Here is a 25,670-nt window from a genome sequence, read left to right as displayed (position 1 = left end):
TGCCCTAGAGCCCAACTCAAGGTTGTTAGCTTTAATCTCAAGCAGCAATATCCACCGTCCGATCAATACGTTTTCATACATTGACACGTGTAGCTTACATGCATTGTGTCACATTCGAATATATGTTGGCTTAATAATATTACTTTCGTTATTTTGGTAGGTTTATTCCAATGCTTTTTATGAGTGACTTGACTTTTGGTAACAGCTGGGTAGTATCAATCCCGTTGCGTTATGGTTGTTAAGTGACATGAATTTTGTCGGTATCGGTTAGGTTTGTAACGATAATTGAAACAGACTTAGAAAGGTGTAAGGTGTGACATTTGTTTATTTTTATTATATGTTATGTTATTTTTATTCCAATGTCGTTCATTAGATTGAATGACTTTTGGTATCAATCGACAGGTATAAGGTTGTTCACAAATTTAACAAGTATACAAGAGTTGTTAAAACTTTAATCGGTTATTAATGGACCATGTATGCTATAGAGTGTGGGATTAACCGACCCCGTAGGTTTTTTTTACTTAAAATGTGAAGTATACAACGGTTTTTTTCACCGGCCCCCGTGATTTTTGAATGTGGACCCTGGATATTTGTTAAATAAGAACAGATTTATTTATGCATGTTACATTTGAAAAACAAAAAAGGAAAAGTGTATGTTAAATACTTCATTTATTCAGTTTAGATGATTATTTAACAACACATAACTTTTTTGTGGCCAATATAACTTCAAAAACATTTTTTAGGTTCTAGTTATAAAGTTTATGAGACAATTTATCATTATCTATGTAACTAAGATTCGAACCAAGAATTCATACTTCAAGTTAATAGACATTCGAGCATCGCAAAAACCTGATCCCAGAGAAAAAATGTTTTGGCTCTATCACTACACGCAACTAACGAAACCCTTGAAATTCAGACATTTGTGAATTTGACCGAATATGTTTTTAAAGATAAATAGAGAAAGGATAAAAATCTAAAATGATGTTTTATGTGTGTATGAAAATAAAACGAGTGTTGGTAAATGATAGTATGATACTTTGCTTGAACATAAACGCTTGCTTTAGAGGTGTACAAAACCGGTTTTAAATCCAAACCGAACCGGTTTGGTCAACGGCAGGTCAAAACCGGTTTAGAAGCAAGATAGGTCGGCCTGGTCACATCGGTCCGGTTCGGTTTATAAGTCGGTTAACCGGTTTTCTTCAAACGGGTTCGGTTTTAAAACCGGTTTTGTATATCTTAAGGGGAACCGGTCCCGAAACTGACGGTTTGGGTCGGTTTGGAAACCGGTTTGGGTGAAACCGGTTTTAAACCCAAACCGGTTTTTTTTTTACCCTCTAGCTTGCTTATTCAAGAGTTGGGCCATGGCCCATGAACGATGGGCCGGTAAAGTGACAAAGGATGGACTGCTTTTATGTTCTTTTATCTTGCAAGTCTTGCATTCGGCATCAAAGAAAGTCATTTTATAGGTAAAAACTAAAGTTTCAATATAATAAGATCAAGCATGTTACAATAAAGTGGTAGATAAACGGTCAATTTTCTAACCGCTTCTAAGACATTAGTTTTAACTTTTAATCAACTACTAATGTCATTCATATTATTCAAGCCTCACAAAATGGGTTGGTAAGTGACGAATTAAAGTTAAAACGAGATGGTTTTAATAGATTTAAATTTGATAAGGATCAGAATGAATTATGACGAAAATGGACAAGGGGTGTTTAAAAGAGGTGACAAAGAGAGTCCACCCACAATGGATCCAAGTGAGGTTTTGATGATAGGGTAGGTTTGATAATACAATAGATACAAGTGAGGGTAGGGTAGGTTTTGACGGAAATCATTGTATGATTGTTGTGTCAGAATTCGTGAATGTTGAGAACATTGAAGAAAATGGGATGGATTTTGTAATAAAGTGACGTAATATTGGAAATAGTATTTTTGTATTGGATTCTAGGTTCATTCTGAGAGACCCGTCTTAAATTTTGTCTTTGTTTTAATCGAACTGTATTTTTACGAGGGGACGTTGGATCCATTTAAAGGGTTGTGAGTCAATAGAAATATTAAAAAAGATTCACAAATAGTGTAAAAAATAAGATTTTAGTCAGTATATATAAGGAAATTGCATTGAATAATTAGCTTATTTATAAAAAGCTTAATGGCTTTAAATGTAGACAATTAACGGTAAATAACCGTTGTCAAATGGCAAGACCTTCGCAAAGTAAAAAACCTATGCGAGAATTAAATGACTCGGTATCGAAGGGTCAGTCAGTGTTCCCGATGGTTCCCCTTTACGCTGACTAACCGCTCAAACCAATGTTGAGTACCTATATACTCATCTTTTATCTTTCATGATTTTTCATCAACTCTGCACCACATCACCACTCTCCTTCATTTTCCCCACATCTTTCAAACTCAGTTATACTCATCTTCATCTTTCAACCTTTTTTTTTATACATATAATATTTATCGTCATATATTTATTCTTCAGCTCTTGTAAATGTTTTCATTCTTTATCTTTGATCTTTAGTGAGGTGTTAAAGTCTCTATAAGGTCAGTAGAAACACTTACCTGGTCACATACCTTTTGCTAACACACGTTATAATATTGTTATGTTCAACATACATGTTATAATAAAAGGAACCGACTATAAATCTATACAAAGGGCTTTTTTTAGCCTAATAATAGCACGTATCTGAACATTAAAGAACAAGATTTGTATTAGTTTCTTATTGAATCTAGATGTTCTGTATACGCAGACTAATGATATATTTATTCTTCATTATATTAATAGTATCAATTGTTTTATCACAACATGTTTTGTCAGCAATACAATTCGGATCACATTATTTTACTCAAGAAACATATATCTGAATTCGTAAACACCGCGACAACAGTATCTATTAGTATCTTCAGTTGTGTACAATGTATTGTACAGTCTTGTGACGGTGGGAGTCAAAATGCTCTCGTGCCACTATCTTCAATAGTTCAACACTTTCACCTATATATCAAAAAATGATAATATTTATTAGGATGTTTATCTAAATTCTAAAGTATGTGACATGACAAAAAGATTATAAGGTTACGAGAATATACACTGTTGATATGTAATCGACATACGAAAGCTTAGACAGAACACCCCTGAATGTGATTCTGCAAGCCTCAACATAGTAGCGTGTCTTTGAGATTCTATTATTAGTGGTTGTTTGAGATTATATTACTGTGGGTTGTCGACTTATAATGTGGACACAATACATATTTATATGCACATTTGGACAGAGACGTGATGGGTTATTTTACCCATTTTTATACGTGTAGGTGTTTACTACTTAATATCTTGTCATTTGCATGGTGTGATTTTTTTTAATGATAGAAAAGAGACATATTGGTTTCATTCAAAATCTATGAGACGCATTTACATTTTTTTAGAAAGGCGACATTTTATTAAGAAGTGTCATAGCGAGAAGCTAAAACACATAAAAAGTACACTACATATGCAATTATGGACTCTTAAGTCACTCAGTCTTAGGTAGCGTTTGGTATGCATAAATGGATGGCGGAATAAAATGATCCATTATGAGGGAATTGAGAAAAGTGTGTCTGGTTGATCAAAGGAATGCAATGACCCATTACCTAGTCCATTTCATTCCCTTTAAAACACCTCAATTTCATTTCATCCATACCTCATGTTTTTTTTCATTCCTTCCATCTTTCACTCTACATCACCTCCACCATCCTCCCACCACCATCAACATTGACCACCCACCACCCACCACCACCAGCACAGTCGTTCACCGCGCGCCATCGTTACCGCCACCACCACCCACTGCCACCAACCATCGTCATTAGTGCCAGCCGCCCACCACCACCACCCGCCCGCCGACACTATCAACCGTCACCCCTGCCCCTCACCACCACCACCCGCCACCCACTCCCACTACCGCTTGCCACCTCCACCACTATCACCACCACCCACCCCAACACCACCACCAACATCGCCCACCAATGCCACGATCGCCACCTACGAGCACCACCACCGCCACTCCCTACCGTTTTAATTTTATTTATTCTTATTTTTCTACCTACCAAACAACACAAAATAATCATCTTATTCCCATGTGGTAACCAAACATCTTAATGGAATGATAATAACTCATTTCATTCCTTTGTCCATTCCATTAATTACCACGTTCATTCCATTCCATTGTCAATTTCATTATCTCATATCAAACAGACCCTTAGAGATCTCACATTTCTCGTTCCTAATGTTGTATCACAAAAAAAAAGCAAAATATTAAAAAAAAATGTTTGTTTGTTGTAACGATTCTTATTGAAAAGCAAGTCGTACCTACATCTCTAAAGAGCTCATCAAGTGACAAAATAACCAACCCGATCATATCTTTCTTTTGTTTTGAAGATTAAACGTTTCCCACCACACCATCACCTCAACATGATTCATGATTGTAGGAAATAAAAAACCACGCTTATAATACTAAATATGTTTAGAAACAAAGTCTTAAACATGCAATCCTCATTTTGCATATATAAGGAGACAATCTATAATTATTCCCATAAATTGAATTGTAATATTTATACCGTTTATACTTTGTGATCACTATAACACAAGTGGGAGTTACTGATTATTACCATGTTCTTTTAGGTAAGATGGTGATCACGACGAAATTAATGTTCATAAGTTGGACATTTGATGATCACTACAACCTCGTTGAGACAAGAAGTAGTGACCGCTATCATATTACTAAGACGTTATTACTTTAATATATATCAGCTTAGAAAGATATTGGCAATGGATAAAAGCTCTCAGTCAAAGACTGAGGCATGAGCGTAAATTCGTAATGCGATTATCCCTTAACATCATGTACATGAATTACTATGTATCTCAATTTCTTTCCTAACACTTTAATTTACATGCAGATTTTAGTGATCTTTATTGAGTTTTGTATAGTCATGCAAGTAAAAGAAAAACATAAAATCAAATACTACATGTGATTCAAGGATATATAATGATTCTTTTTTCCACATTTCATTTTCTTGAAAATGGGTAGTGAATAGATGATTCTTTTTGTCCATTCATTCAAATTAACGTGTCAAAAATAAAGGAAAACTAGACAATAAATGGAATATTTGCTTGTGATAAAAGGAAGAAAAAAAACACTTTTTCATAAGGCATCTTCAATCTTTTTTCTCCAAAAGCAAATTACAACTAAAATGGCTATCAAAATGGCTATTTGTTTTATCATCTCAATTCTCAAACCCATATTAAGGTTTATCTGTTTAATTTTGTGACCTATTGGTCTTGTGATATTGTATATGTCTCTTCAAAAGTGAAGTTATGGGTTCACGTCATTGCAAGTGCAAAGCTTGAAGGCTTTTAGATGGAAATTGTTTGACCCAAAACTATTTAGAACAACTTCAAGTCAAAAGGTCAACATAAAGTGGCTCATATAGTCATGGTCAGTTTGGAATATTAACTTTTAGAACTAAACATGTGAAGATTTTAGCCCACACAACATGCATGTAAAACATAATAAGTTAATTTAGGATTTCCCTTCACATTCTCAGTTCTCCCTCTCACTACATAAAATCACAAGAACATAGGTTTCAAAATAGGTGAAAGCTAAAAAATTCTTCGAAACAGTTCAGGAATAGCCTGCTTGAATTTAAGTACGTTATAAACGAGCTAGATCACTTGGCTCGGTGTGGAAACAAACAAGTTTTAGCTCAGTTCGTTTGACTCATGCACTTAAGTAGTTAAACCCGTATTTTAATGTTTTATTTTCTAGCTACTTTATTGTTACTCTCTCCCACTCATATTTTATAGCCCAATACATTACTCCTACACTAGTAACTAATTTTGTGACGGGTGGGTGACTTATTGACTTGGTTTCTTTTTCTTTTTTCATTATTATGTTGGAAATTTTAGTCAAAATGTGTTTTTTCATTAACTTTGGACACATGTAATTATAGACATATGTTATTAGTATATTAATAATTTGGTACGTTCGTGTTTTATGTGAGAGGATCATAACGAACCAATACGTGTTTAAAATGGAATTAAGATGAATGCGACAATATTGATGTTGTAGGTTGTGTGTTTGAGACTCTGAAACTATGGAAAATTAGTTTATCGCATATTGGTGGAATGATAAATTTTTAAGTAGCTTATAAGTGGAAGGGTTCACAAAAATGTATTCTGTATGATAAAAAAAAACATCCATTAATTGGCAGTTGCAAGGGTGCAGAGCACCCGATACTCCCGAGCACGGGCAAGGAGCGATGTGTGTAATGTGGAATTTTGATGGTGCACTTGGCACTCGTTTATCATTTAACATAAAGGTGTTTTAATGTGAAGATTGGTTCCCTATAGTTTCATCCATTGCTCGTTTAATAAACTGTGTGGGATTTCATAACATAGATTGATATGCTTCTCTTGTAGTTTATTGAACCTTGACATTTTATATTTTATGTGTTGAATTTATTTTAATCTTAGTTTTGTTATTTTATACATTCTGTAATGTAATTTGTTAAGGTGTTGTTTGTTTTGTAAGACAAAATTGTCTGCAATCTGATTTCATCTGATTTAATATCTGCAATTGAAGATGTGGTCTGAAAGTCTGCAATCTGAAAATATAATAATGTTTGTTTTATAAACTAGATATCGTCTGCATAAGCTGAAAATTAGTTACATATCATATATATTACAGTAGATAAAAGTCATTTAACGTATGTAGACTGCTAAAATAATTGGTAGTGATGTACGAACTATGGAAGTGGGTGGTGGTAGACGATTGTGGTAGGCGGTGAACGATGGGTGGTGGTGATGGACGGTTGTGGTGGTGGATGGTGGACGGTGATGGTGGCCGACAATGGGTGGTGGTGGTGGGTGGTGGTGGATGATTGTGGCGGGTGGTGGTGGCGGCGGACGGTAGGTGGTGGTGGCGGGGTGGTAGTGGTGGATGATGGTGGCGGCGGACGGTGGGTGGTGGCGATGGCGGGTGGTGGTGGCGACGGACGGTGGGTGGTGGTGGTGGTGGTAGTGGACGGTGGTTGTGGCGGACGGGGGTGGTGGTGGTGGTGATGGACAGTGGTGGTGGTGGGTGGTTGACGGTGGTGGTGGTGAGTGGTGTTTGACGGTGGTGGTGGTGAGTGGTTAACGGTGGTGGTGGCAGATGGTGGGTGGGTGGGTGGTGGTGGTGGTGGACGGTGGTGGTGGCGGTGGATGGTGGGTGGTGGTGGCGGCGGACGGTGGATGGTGGTGGTGGTGGCGGACGGTGGCTGGTGGTGGTGTTGGACATTGGGTGTTGGTATGATGTTAAGAAGTGTGAAAAAGTGTAAAGATGGTAATATTAGCTTATTTTTTAAGACCATAAAAGCAATTTTCAGATCTTTTTTTTTTAAATCAAACAGTTTTCAAAAGCTTATGTCTGCGCGCCCGCAGACATAGACTTCTTGCAGACTTTATAAGCAAAAACAAACACAACCTTAGTCTTCAAATATTCTCGTTTTAATTAACGGTAAATCATAAAATGTTGATCGAACTTATTATATAGAATCTTATACTCTATTAAGGGTTTAAGTTCTTTTTATCATATTATAAAATGTCTTGTCATTTCTCAAAGATCGAATCATTTGTTGGAGCGGAGACTTCAAGTAATGATCTTGTTGAAGAGAATCAGATGCAGGTAAGGATAATTTTTCCACTAAAACAAAAATGTGACTAATTGACTAATTGTGTATTGTTTATTTTCAGCGACATGCTTCACTTTGCATATTTTAAGTCATTGGCATCACTTTAATACAATAGGTGGATATGAGTGGTCTTTGTTCTTGGAGACTTGGCGCGACCTGATACTATATCAAATTGTCGTATTTATGAGTAGGAACATGATGAAGTTGAGAGATGTAAACACTATAATGTCAAGGCATGTTAAATTAGCTTTTAGACACTCTTAGAGCATCTCCAACGCTGCATTTTTTCTACAACAGCAAACCTCTACAAAACTCACCATCCACATCGTTACCTACTTTCACAACATGTTTGTACCGAATCAAAATGTTTTCTTTAATATGCCTACTTGTGGGTATGTATATTGTATAAGCACATGATGTCGCTATAGATCACAAGTTGATAACATATATGAGATTAGCTTCTTTTGTGTCATGTGGCAACGGTGTTCACATAATACCATGTTTCAATCAAGCATATATTCTCAACATATCCATCCATAGCAGCCTCAGTAATTGACATTTTATGTCTACATGTTCATTGTTCTTGTTTTGGATTGGTTGGAATTATATCTTGAAAACTACTAAAGATTCCAACCTTATTATTCCTATTCTCATATGTGCTTTAATTTGTTATCTGATTCTACTTTGGCAGGTGGTTTCAGGAAGTGTTTAACTGGTGTAGACATAGCCGATGATTCAGATCATGCGTTTGCGACACATTTCTGTAAATTCCCACTACCAGGATATCGTTATAAATAGTTACAACCGACTTTTCGTTTCCATTGCAGGGTGCTTTCTTATTTGTTTCAAATATCACTGAGTGCTGCTATAACTTAAGGGTTCAGGACAATGAGTCACAACAGCTCTAACCGTGATTCAGGTTAGTCATATTTGCATATTTAAGCAATAGAACGTTGGCGCATTGTCTCAAAATCATCTATTCATCGAGCCATAAAGAAGTATTAATACAGTTTTTTTTCAGGAAGTAGAAGTGTTAGAAGAAATGTGTTTGACTTTGGAAGGACTTTTGTTGTTATGCCTAAAGAAACTCACAAAGCAACTATTGTTTGGCTTCATGGCATTGGTGAGAAGGGCTCAAGGTGATTGTTGACTTTTTGACTTTAGATTTGACTTTACAGCTTTTGACATTTGATTATGGGTGACTTTCTCTGCATATCATGTTTGACCTTTTAGTGTAAAATAATTATCTTCTATTAGAAATTAATTGACAAAAGTTATAGTGTGTGTGTGTGTGCACACACACAGAGGAAATATTGTGAGAATCGTATATTGTTGATTTTAGTATAATACCTATGGTGGTTATGTAACCTCATAACCGGCCTTGTTTTTTGTCTTCGTTATATACGACAATCATTATGTACAAGTACTTGTGCAGTTTCGCGATTCTATTTAATGGCTACCTGAAACAACATGCGACATAATATTCATGATAATGATGTCCATTTTTTTAACTGTTTGCAGTTGGACACAGATCTTAGAAACTTTTCCTCTTCCAAATGTAACGATTCAATTTTTCTACCATAATTTCTCATGCAAGTTCGATCATAACTTTAGTTACATTTCTTGCATACATAGTGTTTTAAGATATATTTTCATGTGTGATTTAGATCAAATGGATCTGTCCAAGTGCGCCAAGTCGACTATTATCTCTATATGGCGGATATCCTTGCACTGCGTGTATGTTGTATTTGTTTTTTGTATTTATAGACCACACTGCAAGGATTATGAAATATATGAAGATCGAGTTTATATAACATTAGATGCCAATATTATCAGGGTTTAATATCACAAGCATGTCAGAAGACGCTTGTGATGATTTGGAGGGCTTGGATGCTTCAGCAACACATGTTGCAAATCTCTTGATTAGTGAGCCTAATGATGGTATGTCTTCATGTTAGTTACTATGCATCGAATTATGAATGTTTTTACTTGTTAAAGCCGCGATGATTATGACAGAGTTTTGATGATCACGAAAGCAAACAACATGCTTAACAACTGTATTTTTTTAAGGCCCCGAACCCGGTAGCCTTACTTTAGCGTCGGATTTACTCATAAACACAGTTCTTACAAATCAGAGTTCATTAAAACTTTCGCGGAATATAAAAACTTTCATAAAACATTTCATAACAAAACACGTCTTGTCTTAAAACATCATTTTGTCTTTCAAAATAAACGAAACATTAAACTTAAACGTCTTGAGTCTTTCGATGCCAGCCTCTTATTCAGTGCCACGTGTCTCCTCAAGCGAGCTGCCTCATCCTACTCACCTGCGTGCATACTAAAAGTCAGCTACGCTGAGTGAGTTCTAGTTAATCAAGCAACTTATCATACAACCACTTCATACAATATATATACGTATCCGAAGACACATAGTCCACTGTCTAACATGCCACTGTTTAACCACTTAATTACCCCTATAGCTTAGCCTCTTAATTACCCCTACAGCTTAGCCACTTATGCCACTTTATACCACTTGATGCCACCTTAATAACGAAGTCACGTATAGGCTTACCTTACCACGTACTATCGTCATGCCACTGACACTCTTACTAGACTCTGCCACTTCTATCACACTCTACCTCTACTTGTCTACAGCACTCTTTATACCAATACAATATTTACATAATAAGCAAGTCGCATCATAGAATACATACACACTAACAACCACTTGACAATCACTCTCCTTGACGATACGTGCAATATCCGAAGATCGTTCACGTACCGACAAGCATTACATAATAGCTACTTGTATAACATCTATACACTTACCACTTAAGGTAAGTGTATTCACACTTTCGCATCTAACCTGCTTAACTTACCACTTAGCCTCTTATCTACACCTACCACCTTGCCACTTTGCCACTTTAATAACGTATAACGTTATGCCACTTTGCCACTTAATAACGTAAAACGTTATGCCACTTTGCCACTTTAATAACGTAAAACGTTATGCCACTTTGCCACTTTAATAACGTATAACGTTATGCCACTTTAATAACGTAAAACGTTATGCCACTTTGCCACTTTAATAACGTATAACGTTATGCCACTTTGCCACTTTAATAACGTAAAACGTTATGCCACTTTGCCACTTTAATAACGTAAAACGTTATGCCACTTTGCCACTTTAATAACGTATAACGTTATGCCACTTTGCCACTATAATAACGTAAAACGTTATGCCACTTTGCCACTTTAATAACGTATAACGTTATGCCACTTTGCCACTTTAATAACGTATAACGTTATGCCACTTTGCCACTTTAATAACGTAAAACGTTATGCCACTTTGCCACTTTAATAACGTAAAACGTTATGCCACTTTGCCACTTTAATAATGAAGGCACGTATAGGCTTACCCTACCACGTGCTATCGTTATGCCACTAACACTCTTACTAGACTCTTGCCACTTCTAACACGTTCTACCTCTACTTGTCTACAACACGCTTCATATCATTTACATAATAAGCATGTCACATCCACAATCATACACACATAATAACGATGGCACGTACAGGCTTTTCCTATCACGCGCTCACGTTATGCCACTAACACCCTTGCTAGACTCTTGCCACTTTTAACACGTTCTACCTCTACTTGTCTACAACACGCTTCATATCATTTACATAATAAGCATGTCACATCCACAATCATACACACATAATAACGATGGCACGTACAGGCTTTTCCTATCACGCGCTCACGTTATGCCACTAACACCCTTGCTAGACTCTTGCCACTTTTAACACACTCTACCTCTACCTGCCTATATCACACTTCATATCAGTTCGGTATTTACGTAATAAACCAGTCACATCATAACATTCGTACACACTATCAACCACTTGGAATTTACTATCCTTGGCGATACGTGCAATATCCGAAGATCGTTCACGTACCGACAAGCATTATAAAATATATACCTCGTATAACATCTATAGCATACACTTACCACTTAAGGTAAGTGTATTCACATTTCACATCGAGTATGCACACAGCCCCGAAAACATAACAAAGAATGGGGCTAGAAACTCACCTGAACTCTGCTTCTTCCTCTGATAGTTGTAAATCCCTTCTTTAACTGAGCTCGGCTGACTGTATAAGTTACACGTATCAATACTCGCCTGATCTAATCTGGTGGCCTAGTATTAGCTTACTTTTACTTATCGTTTTAATCTATTCTCTAATCGAACTTGACTTTAGGCGAAGTTAAACCTTAGGCGAACTTGGCTTTAGGCGAAGTTGTCATCAGGCGAACTTGGCTTTAGGCGAAGTTGTCATCAGGCGAATTTGGCTTTAGGCGAAGTTGTCATCAGGCGAACTTGGCGTTAGGCGAAGTTGTCATCAGGCGAACTTAGCTTGCAGGCGAAGTTCATCAGGCGAACTTAGCTTGCAGGCGAAGTTGTCGTCTGCTGCTACTGTTCGTTCTTAAATCCCTTAATCACCTTCGTTTCTTAACCAAATAACTCGATTTAGGTACCCACGGGATCGTCTGACCAGCGCCTACAAACCCCAACCATCAAATCGACCTAACATAGATGTTTAAAGGGTGCGATTTAGGCATATAGGTTACGGGTTCTTTTATCAATCGATTAACCCATCAAATCTTAACCATTTTCAGTAAGATTAGCTTTGTTGGATTCGTTTTTACCATACAAACTCAGATCTATCATTTCTCAAATCAAACCGAACCTATACGAACAATTTCTAACTATAAACGTACCTTGATCGAGTCGAACTACGAACCCGGTTAAGCCTTGATGTTGTTTTGGTCAGTCACGACGTTCCAGCACCAACAAGCTCGGGTTTTCGCCTTCGGATCTTGGTTCGGGTTGTGTGTGTTTTGGGTGTGTGTGTATGGAAATGAGGATTAAATGGTGGTTAATGGTATTTATATTTAGGGATCATGGGCTTAAGCCCATGGACTCTCCTTCCTTCTTTCATAACCCAAGTCCATAACCCATATCCATTACCCAACACTAGCCCGACCCATACCAACTCCTACTCTATTTATTTATTTCCCGATAACCCGAGTAAACTTTCCCTCTATTATTAAGTAATATAATTAATATCATTTTGGAAATTTCGGGATGTTACAATTTTCATATAGAATTTGTAAAACAAAAAAAAAGTGTTACAGATCGATGAACACGAGGATAACAAGACACGTTGCAAGTTGTAACAAGTATATACTATTCTTCTGGTCCAAATTGTGTGCTTTTTCTTTAGAAGGAAAGATTCACTTGTCACGTTTTCAAAACTAGTGAAAGGTCTTGATCATCATATGCCACTATACAAAGAGCACAGAATATGGGACCATTTGAATTCAATTTTTGTAACTTATAATGATCAGAAATAGACCCGCATGCTCAAATTGTAAACGAAAAAGTAGTATTCTTTTTAATACTTTCATCTTAAAACAGTTAAACTAGGCGTTGCAGGCTTCAGCATGGGTGCGTCTGTCGCTCTCTACTCTGCAACGTGTCGAGCACTTGGGCAATATGGGAATGGAAACCGATACCCCATCAATCTTAGTGCTGTCGTAGCTCTCAGTGGCTGGATCCCATGTTCAAGGTTTTACTTATGTTCTTTGCAAACTTAATAATTTCATTTTTAAGTTTTTAACCACTTAACGGGTCACAAATTTGGCATTCTTTTGATGATCAAATAACTTTTTTCTAGAAATTTAAGAAATAGAGTGGGAATATCACAGGAAGCTGCAAGGCGCGCATCATCATTACATGTTTTGCTTTGTCATGGTCAAGGTATTTGCTTATAACACGCCATCGCACAAAACCTAAGATAGAAACAATGTATGTGATTCATGTAATGTTTCTTTGTTACAGTTGACGATGTGGTCGAGTACAAACTTGGTGAGAAATCGGCACAAACCATGTATTCTGCTGGATTTCAGAATTTAACATTTCAGACATATGATGGGTAATTCTTGTTCTCAAATTTATGTTACGAATCTACTTCAAGTGAATGTTTATTATTTATTGATTAATATATTTATTTTCGTTTCAGGCTTGGTCATTACACAAGCATACAAGAGATTAATGATGTTTGTTGTTGGCTCACTGCTTATCTAGGGGCTTGATGATTTTGTTGTGGGGGATAATATATGTATTATACAATATGTTGCATAAGAGCGAGTTCTACGTGTTTGAATCTAATAAAGAATGTACCGTGCTAAAAGTTTGCAAACTTCGATTTGTCCTACAAATTGGAATAGATGTATTGACATATTAAATCTTCTTACATCATAAAACAACCCCAACTTATGTTTAATATGAGATGGAAATATGGAACCTTTTACATGTGTGCCTTTTATATCTATATGATATTTCTTAAAGATTCTCTTATGATATTGTATAACAAAAGAGCATAGAAGAATCAAGAAAAAACTGATCATACAACTATGGACCAAAACATATTAACATTCGGTTAACCGGTTCTATGAAAAACAAAAGATGGTATCTAGGCCTTAGGCCTAACTATTCCCATGGTCCATGCAAGACTCTCACTTGTTACCCGGTGAAATGAAACTGTGATTGGGCCTTTCATCATAGTACATAACTTCTGGGCCACCAAACACAGTTACCGGGCCCGTTAGTGAACCGGGCCAACTTCCCACAGAGGAATAACTCCCACCAGGTGTAGAAGAACTATATGGTAAGTCCATCATTGGAGGAATGTCCATCACAGAACTCCGATTTCTGACATTAACTTTTGTAGTATCCGGAGGTGTGAACTGATCCATGAAAGCATCAAGATATGCTTGTTGATCTAAGTTAACCATATCAAAGTACCCCAACATCATGTCAGACTCAGCAGATCCTGGTGAAGCAATGTATCTTCCGGTTGTCGAAGGACGGTTTTCATGGCTATACATTAAAAAAGTAATTATTAGTGTAATTGTTATAATGTAAGATTCATGATATACAACTTACCCAAAATGTTGATATGGTGTCAGAGGAGTCAAGGTGTGAGGATTATCGAATTCATTTTCGACAGTCACATGGATTGGTGCATTAAATAAGTTGTAATCTGGAATTCAATGTATATAAAGTTAGTATTAAACCAAGAAAAGGATTAAAAATCTTGAGAAAAAAATATGCATATATCTGTTTTACCTGCTGCTCTCTTGCCGAACTTGTTTTTACATCCTAAACATCGGCATTCTTTAGAGCATCCCACACCAGCCTATTGACATGAACTCAAAAAGCTAGTAAAACAAATCAACAAAACAAGTAATTTGCGAGAATATGAGACGAATTGAAGCGTAACACAGTGTTGAGAACAAACCTGATAGCACTCACAGTACCCTTTTTGACACATTGACTTTTTACAGTTGCAACCGTTTCTATGTTTACCTGCAACCGGCTTCACTTGATCTTCAACCTCCTGTTTATTATTATTGTTTAACAATAATAATAATAATAATAATAATGTATCAATAAACAAAGAAACTTAAACTTAAAAGTCGCATACCACATTCTGGCTTATTAAAGGCTCCACAAGATACCGAATCTTGGACGAAAACGCATTAGGATTTTTCGACTCAATCTGATTACGCGCCTCTTCAACGGTGTCTTCGTAATCAGGAGTATTGAAACAGCCTTTGCATGCACAAATTTCATCACAATGCAATCCAGAAGCAAAGCAGTCACAATAACTACAAAGAAAGAAAATATTATTATTATTATTATTATTATTATTATTATTATTATTATTATCATCAATTTCATCAAAATATGTTGCTAATTAATTAGGACAAAATTGCTTACAGTTGCAAACACTTTGACTTCTTGCACTTGCAGGCCTTTTGACCGCCATTGTTGGTGATTGAATCCATTAATTCTTGAACAATAATATAAAAGCATGAACTAAATCAAGAAGCATTTATATTAATATGTTGGAATGAAGAAATAATCCAATTACCTTTTGTTTTTAGGGTTTTGAGTTTTGATCGGTGAGAATTGACGACTCCGTCGGGTTGATCGGAGCTCCGTCACCTGAACAATAAGGAATCAGAGGATTCCGGCGATGAAAAACAAAACCCTAATTACTCAAACTCTGTGATGATCACTCAGTTCAGTTACTTTTGGTGATAAAATTTGATAGGAAAATGAGATGATATTGATTTATAGAATAAGGCGGGAGTTAGTTTCTAGTTATATTTATATTTATATTTATATTTATATTTATATATTTTTCTTATTGTTATTTTTAATTTTATAGTAACCAAGACCACTACTTCTTCATTAGCGTTGAAAAGTTAATGTGCATGATCACCGAATTCTTTTCAGAAATGTAACAGCATCGAGTGCAGGTGATCCAAATGTATCGAAAGCAAAAGGTATAAAGGCGTGTCGACTCTTGACACAAGCCTTCTCGTGCTTAGCAATTTTTCCTGATTCAGCATTTAACACGGACATCCTAGCAACAAACCTGGTGTCCTTAAACCCAACAAGAGGGGACACTCAAGTAAGGTCCACACAAGCATGCTTCAGGTAATATGTATTTTTCAACTTATCTTTAGAAATTAGAAATCTTTTCTTCTAAGTTGAATGATTATGAAAAAATATAGTGTTTGGTTCATATTGGTTTAGTTCGGTTATTAGCCTTAACTGATACTGAAGCCAAAGTTATCATTTAATCTATTTAATTAGCCAATCGGTTTGTTTGTTGGTTTCAGTTCGGTTGATAACCAAAACCAACTTGGGATAAAATGTTTGCTTAGAAGTACATAAAATTCATGTATAAATACATAAAGTGAAAGTATAAATAAAAGAAATCGAGTATCAAACATGAAATAGATGTTAAAAATCTCTATATGAAAAACAAAATGACAGCTCCGTTGGCTTGATCGGCACCTGAACAATATGAAATCAGAGGATTCAGACAATGAATAAAAACGGCACCCTGATGGAAGTATAAATGCAAGAACTCAAGTATAAAACATGAAATGGATGTTAAAAAGTTTCATATGAAAATATAAATATTTTGTTTCCGTTTGGTTGAGCTCGTTTAGGTTAACTGAGGTTACATTAAAAAAACGATAACCGATTTTCAGTTAATTCATGTTTAATTTCATTGGTTTTCAGTTCTATTTCAATTAACGTTTTGGCCTTTGGGTATTGCTCACCCTTGTTGAAAAATACACTAATTGCAATTTTCTTGTTATATATAGCATGTTTTTGAATTTTCGGTTCAGTTAAAAGAATTGTAAAATGAAACCGGTAATCTTAATTTCTTAATTTAAAAGTGTTGAAAGTATAGCATACTTGAAGTTACTTAAATGGTGTAATATTAATGGATTATAATTCAACTAAACATTTGTTTTTTTACTTCTTGCTTTCTAAGTGTCTTGCTAGAATATGTTTTATACTTCTTGAGTATTACTCTGATACCACTTATAGGTCAAGTTGTGATCGATTTATGAGCATATGATGAAGGTTAAATTCTCTCTATTGTGACACAATAATTTCGATCATTATAATTTTAACGTATATTTGACCAAATATATAGAATATACTCTAATATAGTTAATTTCATCAATTGTCACAATGAAAGTGGCATAAATAAATGTAAAAGAGAGAGTATTATAAACCGTTACAATTGCATTATTAAACTAGGGATGTTCACCAGCCGGGCCGAACCGAGCGAAGGCTTGTTCGTTGCTTAGCTCGTTTACAACCGAACCGAATCGAAGGCTGAAATTAGAATCGAGCGAAAATCGAAACAAGCCAAAATCGCATCAAGCATTTGATCAAACATCAAGCGATTTTCGAGCATTGTTTGTTTCTTTTCACTTTAAAAATTTCTAAAATAAAAAACTTTGAAGGCTGTAAATAATATATTTTGTAAAAAAATTAGTAGTTTTTAGACAAACGTATAATACAATTGAATCGAACTAATAAAACTGTAAAATTAAAAATTAATTTGAAGTGAGATATAATAAATATGTAAACAAACTTATGGTATTCTAAAAACTTGAATCGAACTAATGAAACTGTAAAATTGACTGAATAGGAAAAATTTAAAAGGGTTTAAAAATTGTATACTTATATTTTATGTGTGTTGTCTATATATTTATATATCCGTTCATATATAATTTTATATAAAATAAATTAAAAATATTCGAACCGAACCGAGCAGATTAGCTCGTTTACAATCGAGGGAAAAAATAGCTAACAGATTCCGAGCGAGCGACGAGCGGTTTAGATGCCCCTACATTAAACTATAATTGTTTTTACCGTTATCGAGGAATAAGACAGACAATATATTGCATAACACATTCTTGTATTATTGTATTAAGCCTATCGAGTATCGAAGAGATAATGTGATGCCCCGTTACCGGTGCCTCACATTTGGACGTTGGATTTACTCATAAACACAGTTCATAATATCAGAGTTAATAAAAACATTCGCGGAATCTTAAAACATTCAAACCATCATATTACAAAACCATACTTTGTTGTCTTAACGGGCATTCAAATCATTTAAAACATAAAACATTGTCTTTAGAATAACATAACATTTCTTGAGATGCCAGATTCTTCAAGTCCATGCCATGTGCTTCCTCTTATGCAAGCTGCCTCAATCTACTCACCTGCGTGCATACTAAAAGTCAGCTACGCTGAGTGAGTTCTAGTTAATCATACAACATACAATCTGTTCTCATACTTGCACACGTGCCCGAAGGGGTGTACATTATTCATACTTACTTTTCATACATAACTATTCGTTCTATTTAAAGAGCCTTCCGCTCTATAACCTCACAGATATTATAAGGGTCTGGCCCCTAACATCACAGATATTATAAAGGGTCTGGTCCCCAACATCACAGATATTATTAGGGTCTGGTCCCTACCATCACAGATATTATTAGGGTCTGGTCCCCTTGTTTCGTGTAACTGTACCGTACCTGTTCATACATACCTTCCTTGACAATACGTGCAATCTCCGAAGAGCGTTCACGTACCATCATCATAACATACATACATTATGCATACATCATATATTCATACATACATTATATCTTTCATCATACTTATCAATCATATCTTAACTACCACCTGACGGTACATGCAATATCCGAAGATCGTTCACGCACCGTCAAACAATCATCATACATAAATCATACAAGGCATACACTTACCACTTAAGATAAGTGTATTAACTATCACATCGAGTATGCACACAGCCCCGAAAACATAACAAGGAAGTGGGGCTAGAAACTCACCTCAAGGCGGTTGCGTTCACCGTTTATAGTTAATCCTTTCCTGAGCTGAGCACGAATCATACATATATTAAATACGGCTCTAACTCTTCCTATCGTATACTTAATTAATCTTACGTATCTAAGCCGGTTTTACTTCATTGGATTATTACCGGTTAGTTAATCGCTACACTTTAACCCTTGAAGGCATCTTTCATAAATCATCAAAGTCCAAGGGTCACTTTGTAATTATATCATTCTTTTCTAAGTCCAGGGACTGTTCTGTCATTCTTTCAAAGTTCTAATTCGTCACTCAGTTCTTAACGAATGGGAATTCATAACGAATTAGCCATTATAGCGAATCTGCCTTTGTAACGAATCAGGCATCTTAACGAACTGGTCCTTATAGCGAATTGGACCTCAACGAACTGATCTGGTCAACGAATGAACCTTATAACGAAGGGGGTTCATTCGTCCCTCTCTTAGCGAATGGCCTAGTTCGCCCTTATTTCCTTAACGAATGACATGCTAGTTCGCTAATCTTTCCTTAGCGAATCGGCTGGCGAATCACACCTACTTCGCTAGTTACCCTTAGCGAATTAGGGTTAGGTCAGGGAATGTCAGAACATTCCCTGACATCGCTAAACTCGTACCAACCTTTTCCGGCGCCGCCTTTCCGGCGCCACCGTCGGAAAAACGTGTTTTAACTCGTTTTTCACCGTTTTTCGTCCCGTTCGATCCAGATCTGAGCTAGGGTGACCCCTAAGCTCATCATAGGTTCGGTTTATACCCGAATCCACCCGGATCTCGTGACTTAAACGGTTTAACGGTGTCGGCTCGTCGTTTCGTGTTCATAACTAACGGTTTTAAGCTCAAACAATAAAATACTATCATTACCTCGGGTCGGTTCTCGGTTTCCTTCTTGATATCGGTTTAGAGAGAGAGAGAATCTTAAGTGTGTGTTTTGGATGGTGTAAGGGATATGTGTAAATGAATTAAATGGAGGATTAAGGGTGTATATATTTTTGATCATGGGCTTAAGCCCATGGTCTTTCCTTCATTCCTCCATAACCCAAGTCCATAACCCATATCCATTTACCCAACACAAGTCCATCTCGTATTCTATTCAACTAAACCGATAACGACCCGCTATAAAATAAACGAACTTTATTTTATTAATATAACCGAAAGTAGGATGTTACAGATAAATTGTTAAATTTACTCATTTTCATGATTTGCGGTACTTGATCAGGGTAGTCTTCAAGAATCGTTAAAATTTGTTGAGTTGAATGCGCAAAAATTTTGGGTATGGGCTTTTTGTTGGGTTTCAACAATTAATCTTTTTAATGAATTCTTGGTTATGACATGGGTTGTACAATTTTTTTTTATTATAAAATAGACTTAAAATGAGTTAAGTAATTAGATTAAACATTAAAAATACATATTTTTTTTATATAAAATATATATAAATTAAAAAAAATTCAGGCCAACCGATATGGTAAGACAGGGACCATCGACCACACCATTCAAAAAAAAATAAAAAATGTCCGTGGCTTAGGCCTCCAAAGTTCCGGGCCCGTTTGAATTTTATGTATGTACATACATGAAAACATGTTACAAAATAAGTGAATCATGTACAAATATTAAGCTAGCTTTTGTCCGGTAGGCGGTGGCTAAAGCACATGCCTTTTAGAGTCGGCAGCGTGATCAGTCCGAATCTCTACAGCCCCATTTTTAATTTCTTGTTCAAATTTGTTTTTTTAGGATAATTAATGCTCATTTCCATAATAAACACTAAAATAAATAACTTACAACTATACCTTTGACTTTCTCAACCATTGGTAAAAAGAACCGCCAAGCCAAATTTTTGTAAAATTTTGTTTCAATGAGTTCTTCATCTACGCTTAGGTGTTATATACTACATTTTTACATAAAAAACTTATTATTTTCAGGCTTAAGTTTGAATAAAATAGAAGGTTATGTAACAGTACAATTTGGAAAAAAAAAAAACATTCAAAATGATTGGACCGTCTCTGATAATGCTGATAAGTTTTCTATAGTTATTTTAACAAATATAGTTAGTGATGAATTATAGTTGTTGTTTTATTATCAACAACTTTTAAAGTAGTTTATGGTAACCGCCTTATTGACTAGTTGGATCATGCACGCTGTAATAAAGATGTATATGGCTTAGTGTCGCTATTCTTATCTCGCTTCTTATGATTGTAAAGTTTGGTTGTTACTACCATTCAAATTGGTTGCTAATGATGTCCAGATTTCTCTTGCTGCTGATATTGCTCTTTAGTTAATTAGTTGTCATATACATCGACGCTACTCTATGGAATGGGGTTTTATTTGATCATAAACTGCTATGTTAAACACAACAAATTTGGCCTATTGTAACGTTTATGCATTCGCGGTTATATGTCTTCTACAACCCATTTATATAAATATTTAGCTAATGATCATTGTCTACAAATGCATAAACCAATTATAGTATAACATCTAAAGTTATTTAACTTATTTGAATGAATTTCACACGTGAAATATTTTGAATTTTCAATGTGCCTTTTCTTTACTGCTACCACACATATATCATTAGTTTTACTTTCTTTGTAATAAAGAACAAATAAAATAAAAATAAAAATTAAACCAATAATATTCTAAATGTAAACAAGATATCTTAAATATTAATTATTTAAACACTAAACATATTGAAAAGAAAATGCCGTCAAGAAAGCAAGTTAATATCAAATATTATCTATTACTTTTAATATGTGGTGTCATCCCATACACTCTTTTTGACTCAAATCTTAAAAAAGAAAATACCACAAGTACAAAACAGGAATATTCAAAAATTTGTAAAAAGAAGCATCAATTTTCTAGTTTGGGTTTAGGCAATTTATTTACAAAAGTGACAAGGTGACCCATCATCAATGTTATGGGGGCAAAATATTGTGGTTAAGTCATTCAAACAAGATATCAATTAAGCTACCTAGAACATTCATTTAGCCTATCTGATAAAATTTTAATTACATTTTTACCAATTAAACTTCCTAGTTTGTTTTTAGGCAGCTTACGAGATTATTTTCGGTTTATTAATTTAGATTTTGATTCTTGTTTTTAACAATTTTTTAAACGAAAACAAATACTCCAAACTGTTACGCTTCTTGTTCTCGACCGCGAGAGTTAATCATATACAAGATCAATATATATATATATATACTAGCTTTTGAACCCGTGTATTACACGGGATTTATCAAATAAAAAGAATAAAAAAGATCCGTTATCTAAAAGAAATGAACAGAATTATAGGTAAAAAGAAGATAAAATATATACTATAAACAATAAGAAATATAAAATCTCAAATTTACTAATTTGAATTTTTTTATATACAACATTTGTAGAAATTATTTTGACCAATTACCCGTGGATAACTATGATAAATGAGATGAGAGATTAGATAATTAAAAGAGAAATTATAACCCATTTCTCTTAGTAGTTTTGTCTCATGACCAATGGATATGTCAAATAAATAAGTTGAGAAATTAGAGAATTGGAAATGAAATTATTACCCATTTGTCAAAATTATTTTGGCCCATGACCAATGAATAGTTGAGATGAATGAGATGATAAATTAGAGAATTAGAAAGGAAATTATAACTCATTTGTCAATATGGTTTTGCTCCATAACCCATGGAAGATAGGATGAATAAGAAGAGAGATTATGCCTAAAATGAATGTGGGATTGCCACATCATCTCATTATTTTCTTTTATTAGTATAGTTAAATTAGATTAGATATATATTTGTGTGTATTTCAATTACGTGCATAATTGTTGGTCAAAGAGTTTTCCTACAAGCAATTATATCTTTGAATAAACATGTATAGGTGACATTATGTGATCTTTTGCTTTAATGTAGGCCATGTTGGTCTGTCTTACTTAAGCTTGTAAAAAGACTTGTAATTTATTAATTTTTTGTGGGTATGGATTCGCTCTTTTTCCAAACCAAATTAGAACCAACTTTTTTAGGGTTTCAATCAACAATTAACCCAATAGATTTTAAAAGCATTGTGTTTTATTAAAATGAGGATTAATAAAGTGAGCTCTTAAGATATATAGTAATCTTAGTGAACAAGATACCTAATACAATTAGACAATTGATAATAATTATAAAAATTAATAATAATAATAATAATAATACGTGCCTTAGGTGAATGGCGTAGTCATACACAGGATATTGGTTGAAAACTTTAAAATCTATCCGCCGACATGACTGCTTGTACATATGTACGTCTTCACCTCACAATATGATGTAATGCAAGAACAATTGCAACAAGCGAATGAAAAGTGGCAACAACAACAAGCAATAAACGAATAGAATCGACAATAAAATCAACATACGCAACAACTATGATTAAATGAACTACTTTCACCGTTAAATTATTAAAAATATGCACGGTCGAGACATGAAAGTGATTAGGTAGTCCGGTTTAACTTGTATTTATGAAATGTATTTCAACAATTTTACAATCATTTTAATTATTTTAATAATATGTTATGGTAATTTGCATTAGATTCGAACTTATTTTGTATTCATTTTTATAGTTTTGTTATTTAAAATGGTCCACATGAAAAAAAAAGAAAAAAATTGCATTGAATTTCCTGAGACTTGTTGTCACCATAGCTTGACCTAAGGCGAAGACTTTTCCACCAACAATGACAATGCTATGTCGAGGACATGCCGTTGGGACACCCTGTAGCGACGACTTATGTCGTCACCATATTAGATTCTTGTAGTGACCTATGAACACTTTGGTATTCATGTCTCGTCGTCACTACTAATTCTTCTTCTATTGTAGGTACCACATATGAAACATATAATTTGGTTTATAAGATCGATTTGGGGCCGTGAAACGATGAAATCCGCAAGAGAAACGAGGTTGGTTAATTGGCGTAGTATGCTATGAGTAATATTCACATATAAAATCACAACCCCAAAATCGATCTAATAAATCAAAGTTTGACAGGATTATACTCTTGTTTACAATAAAATCAAATAAATGAAGTTACACCCCTAAATTACTCTATTGCTCAGGTTTAAATATGAGACCTCCCGTCTAAGAGGCATGCGACTTTACCAAGTAGGTTAGACTCTGACAAATAAATTTCAATTTATAACCCTTTCTTAACATATCAAACATGCATTTCTATGTGGAATTAAATTCAATTCTAATGAATACCATGAGTGAAATAGGAAGTTTTCTTTAAAATTACATATTTAGTTTTAACAAGGCTTAGACTTGGGTCTCGAGTTAGGGTTGGAAAAAGTACAATAACTCGAAACGAAAACTATAGCCTTTTTTATGTTCATCCAACTATCTAAGCATGTTGATTTACCCAGATTAGAGGATTTTTTTATTGGATCAATCACGTATTACTAAAATACAAATAACCTAAAAAAACTTTTAATTGGCTAAAGAAATCAGATGTGAAGACAGAATTACATATACACTAGACCAACTGCTTCGAACCCTTCGATAATTCATTCTCTCCCATTAATCTCAAGCATGTGATTGAAATCAATCCTGTAAGATAAAATTCAATCCGGTAAGATAGAGCATTGTGAGCATGTGAGAATCAACACTTGTATCATTCTTTTCCATTAAATAAAGACGAGAATAATTGTACAATTGAGAATGAAAGCCTGCCTAAGTTCCCTAACTTTTGTGCTACTTATAGTAGTAGATAACAGGGTAATGTTATTGATCGTGTCGATAATCCCCACATGAAGGAATGGCCTAACGAAATATGACAATGACTTCTTGTATTTCCTATTAGTCGATAGGAAGCATTCTTTTTTTCCTTTGGGGAACCACAAGATCGTACATTTAATTTCATGTCAGGTCCAGGTTTACCCATGAATCGAGTGATATCTATTCAACAATGTTATGAAATGAAGTATAAATTACACAATGGTAAATTTAGTGATTTAAGAATGAAGGGAAGGGCATGACGGGAAAATGAAAGCCTTAAAAGAAGCTACACCTTAAACTCCACGATATATCCATCTTTAGAATCTCAACCCAACGTTGCAAACAAAATTCCTTAGATGCCCCTTTAGTCCTTTTTCTTTTTAACGGTGTTAAGAACCACCCTCAATATCTGAGTGAGTCTTCCTAACAAGTGATGTTAACCATTCATACTGATTTTGATGATGCGTGCCTGACTCATTCAAGAACACCATGAAAACTCCCCTTTGAGTCAGTTCTCAAACCTGAGATTTCAGGAATCCCAAACCTTAACCAATTTAACACAATAGATTACCTACTTGTTTTGGGTATAATATTTAAAGCAACATGAACAAATAAAGTATACGACTACTCCTGACATATTATTGGTTTTGAAATAAAAGTCCGTCCCTCAGTGTATAAAATATAAAAGATAATTAGTTAAATGTGCTTCTCTTAAAATAAAAATTTAGGTTATAAGATTTAGTAATAATTAAAGTGGCATTGTTGAAGCTAGGGAAGAATATTAAAAAGAAAAAGGTGGCTTGGCTTGTGCTTGAACTACGTCTACAGCTAGCAGCCCGAATCTCCTCGAATTTCGAGGCCTTTTTGCATGTATATATATATATATATACCCACAATCCCTCAACACACACACACACTCACTAT

The 25,670-nt window shown here is 34.9% G+C and overlaps 1 protein-coding gene across 1 annotated transcript; it reads left to right on the top strand.

Moving 5' to 3' along the window:
• Positions 1-8,020: 8,020 nt before the first annotated feature.
• LOC143637653 (uncharacterized) lies at positions 8,021-13,960 on the top strand. The gene is made up of 9 exons (XM_077104992.1): positions 8,021-8,620; positions 8,723-8,840; positions 9,223-9,259; positions 9,369-9,438; positions 9,538-9,642; positions 13,186-13,336; positions 13,445-13,527; positions 13,609-13,702; positions 13,790-13,960. The coding sequence occupies exons 1-9, from the start codon at positions 8,590-8,592 to the stop codon at positions 13,860-13,862; spliced, it is 762 nt and encodes a 253-aa protein (XP_076961107.1). The 5' UTR covers positions 8,021-8,589; the 3' UTR covers positions 13,863-13,960.
• The last annotated feature ends 11,710 nt before the right edge of the window (positions 13,961-25,670 follow it).

The sequence above is a fragment of the Bidens hawaiensis genome, unplaced genomic scaffold, assembly GCF_021521415.1.
Source record: "Bidens hawaiensis isolate Kalapana, Puna unplaced genomic scaffold, B.hawaiensis_p1.1 tig00008375_1, whole genome shotgun sequence".
Taxonomy (NCBI): Eukaryota; Viridiplantae; Streptophyta; class Magnoliopsida; order Asterales; family Asteraceae; genus Bidens; species Bidens hawaiensis.
The sequence above is the reverse complement of the archived record's forward strand: the minus strand, read 5'-3'. Positions and strand labels throughout refer to the sequence as shown.

What these genes read in the sequence shown, in the direction of transcription:
- LOC143637653 (XM_077104992.1), top strand. Translation starts at nt 8,590, where the DNA reads ATGAGTCACAACAGCTCTAACCGTGATTCAG. An exon ending in CAGCTCTAACCGTGATTCAG is followed by an intron (nt 8,621 to 8,722) that starts GTTAGTCATATT and finishes GTTTTTTTTCAG; the next exon opens with GAAGTAGAAGTGTTAGAAGA. An exon ending in ACATTTCAGACATATGATGG is followed by an intron (nt 13,703 to 13,789) that starts GTAATTCTTGTT and finishes TTTTCGTTTCAG; the next exon opens with GCTTGGTCATTACACAAGCA.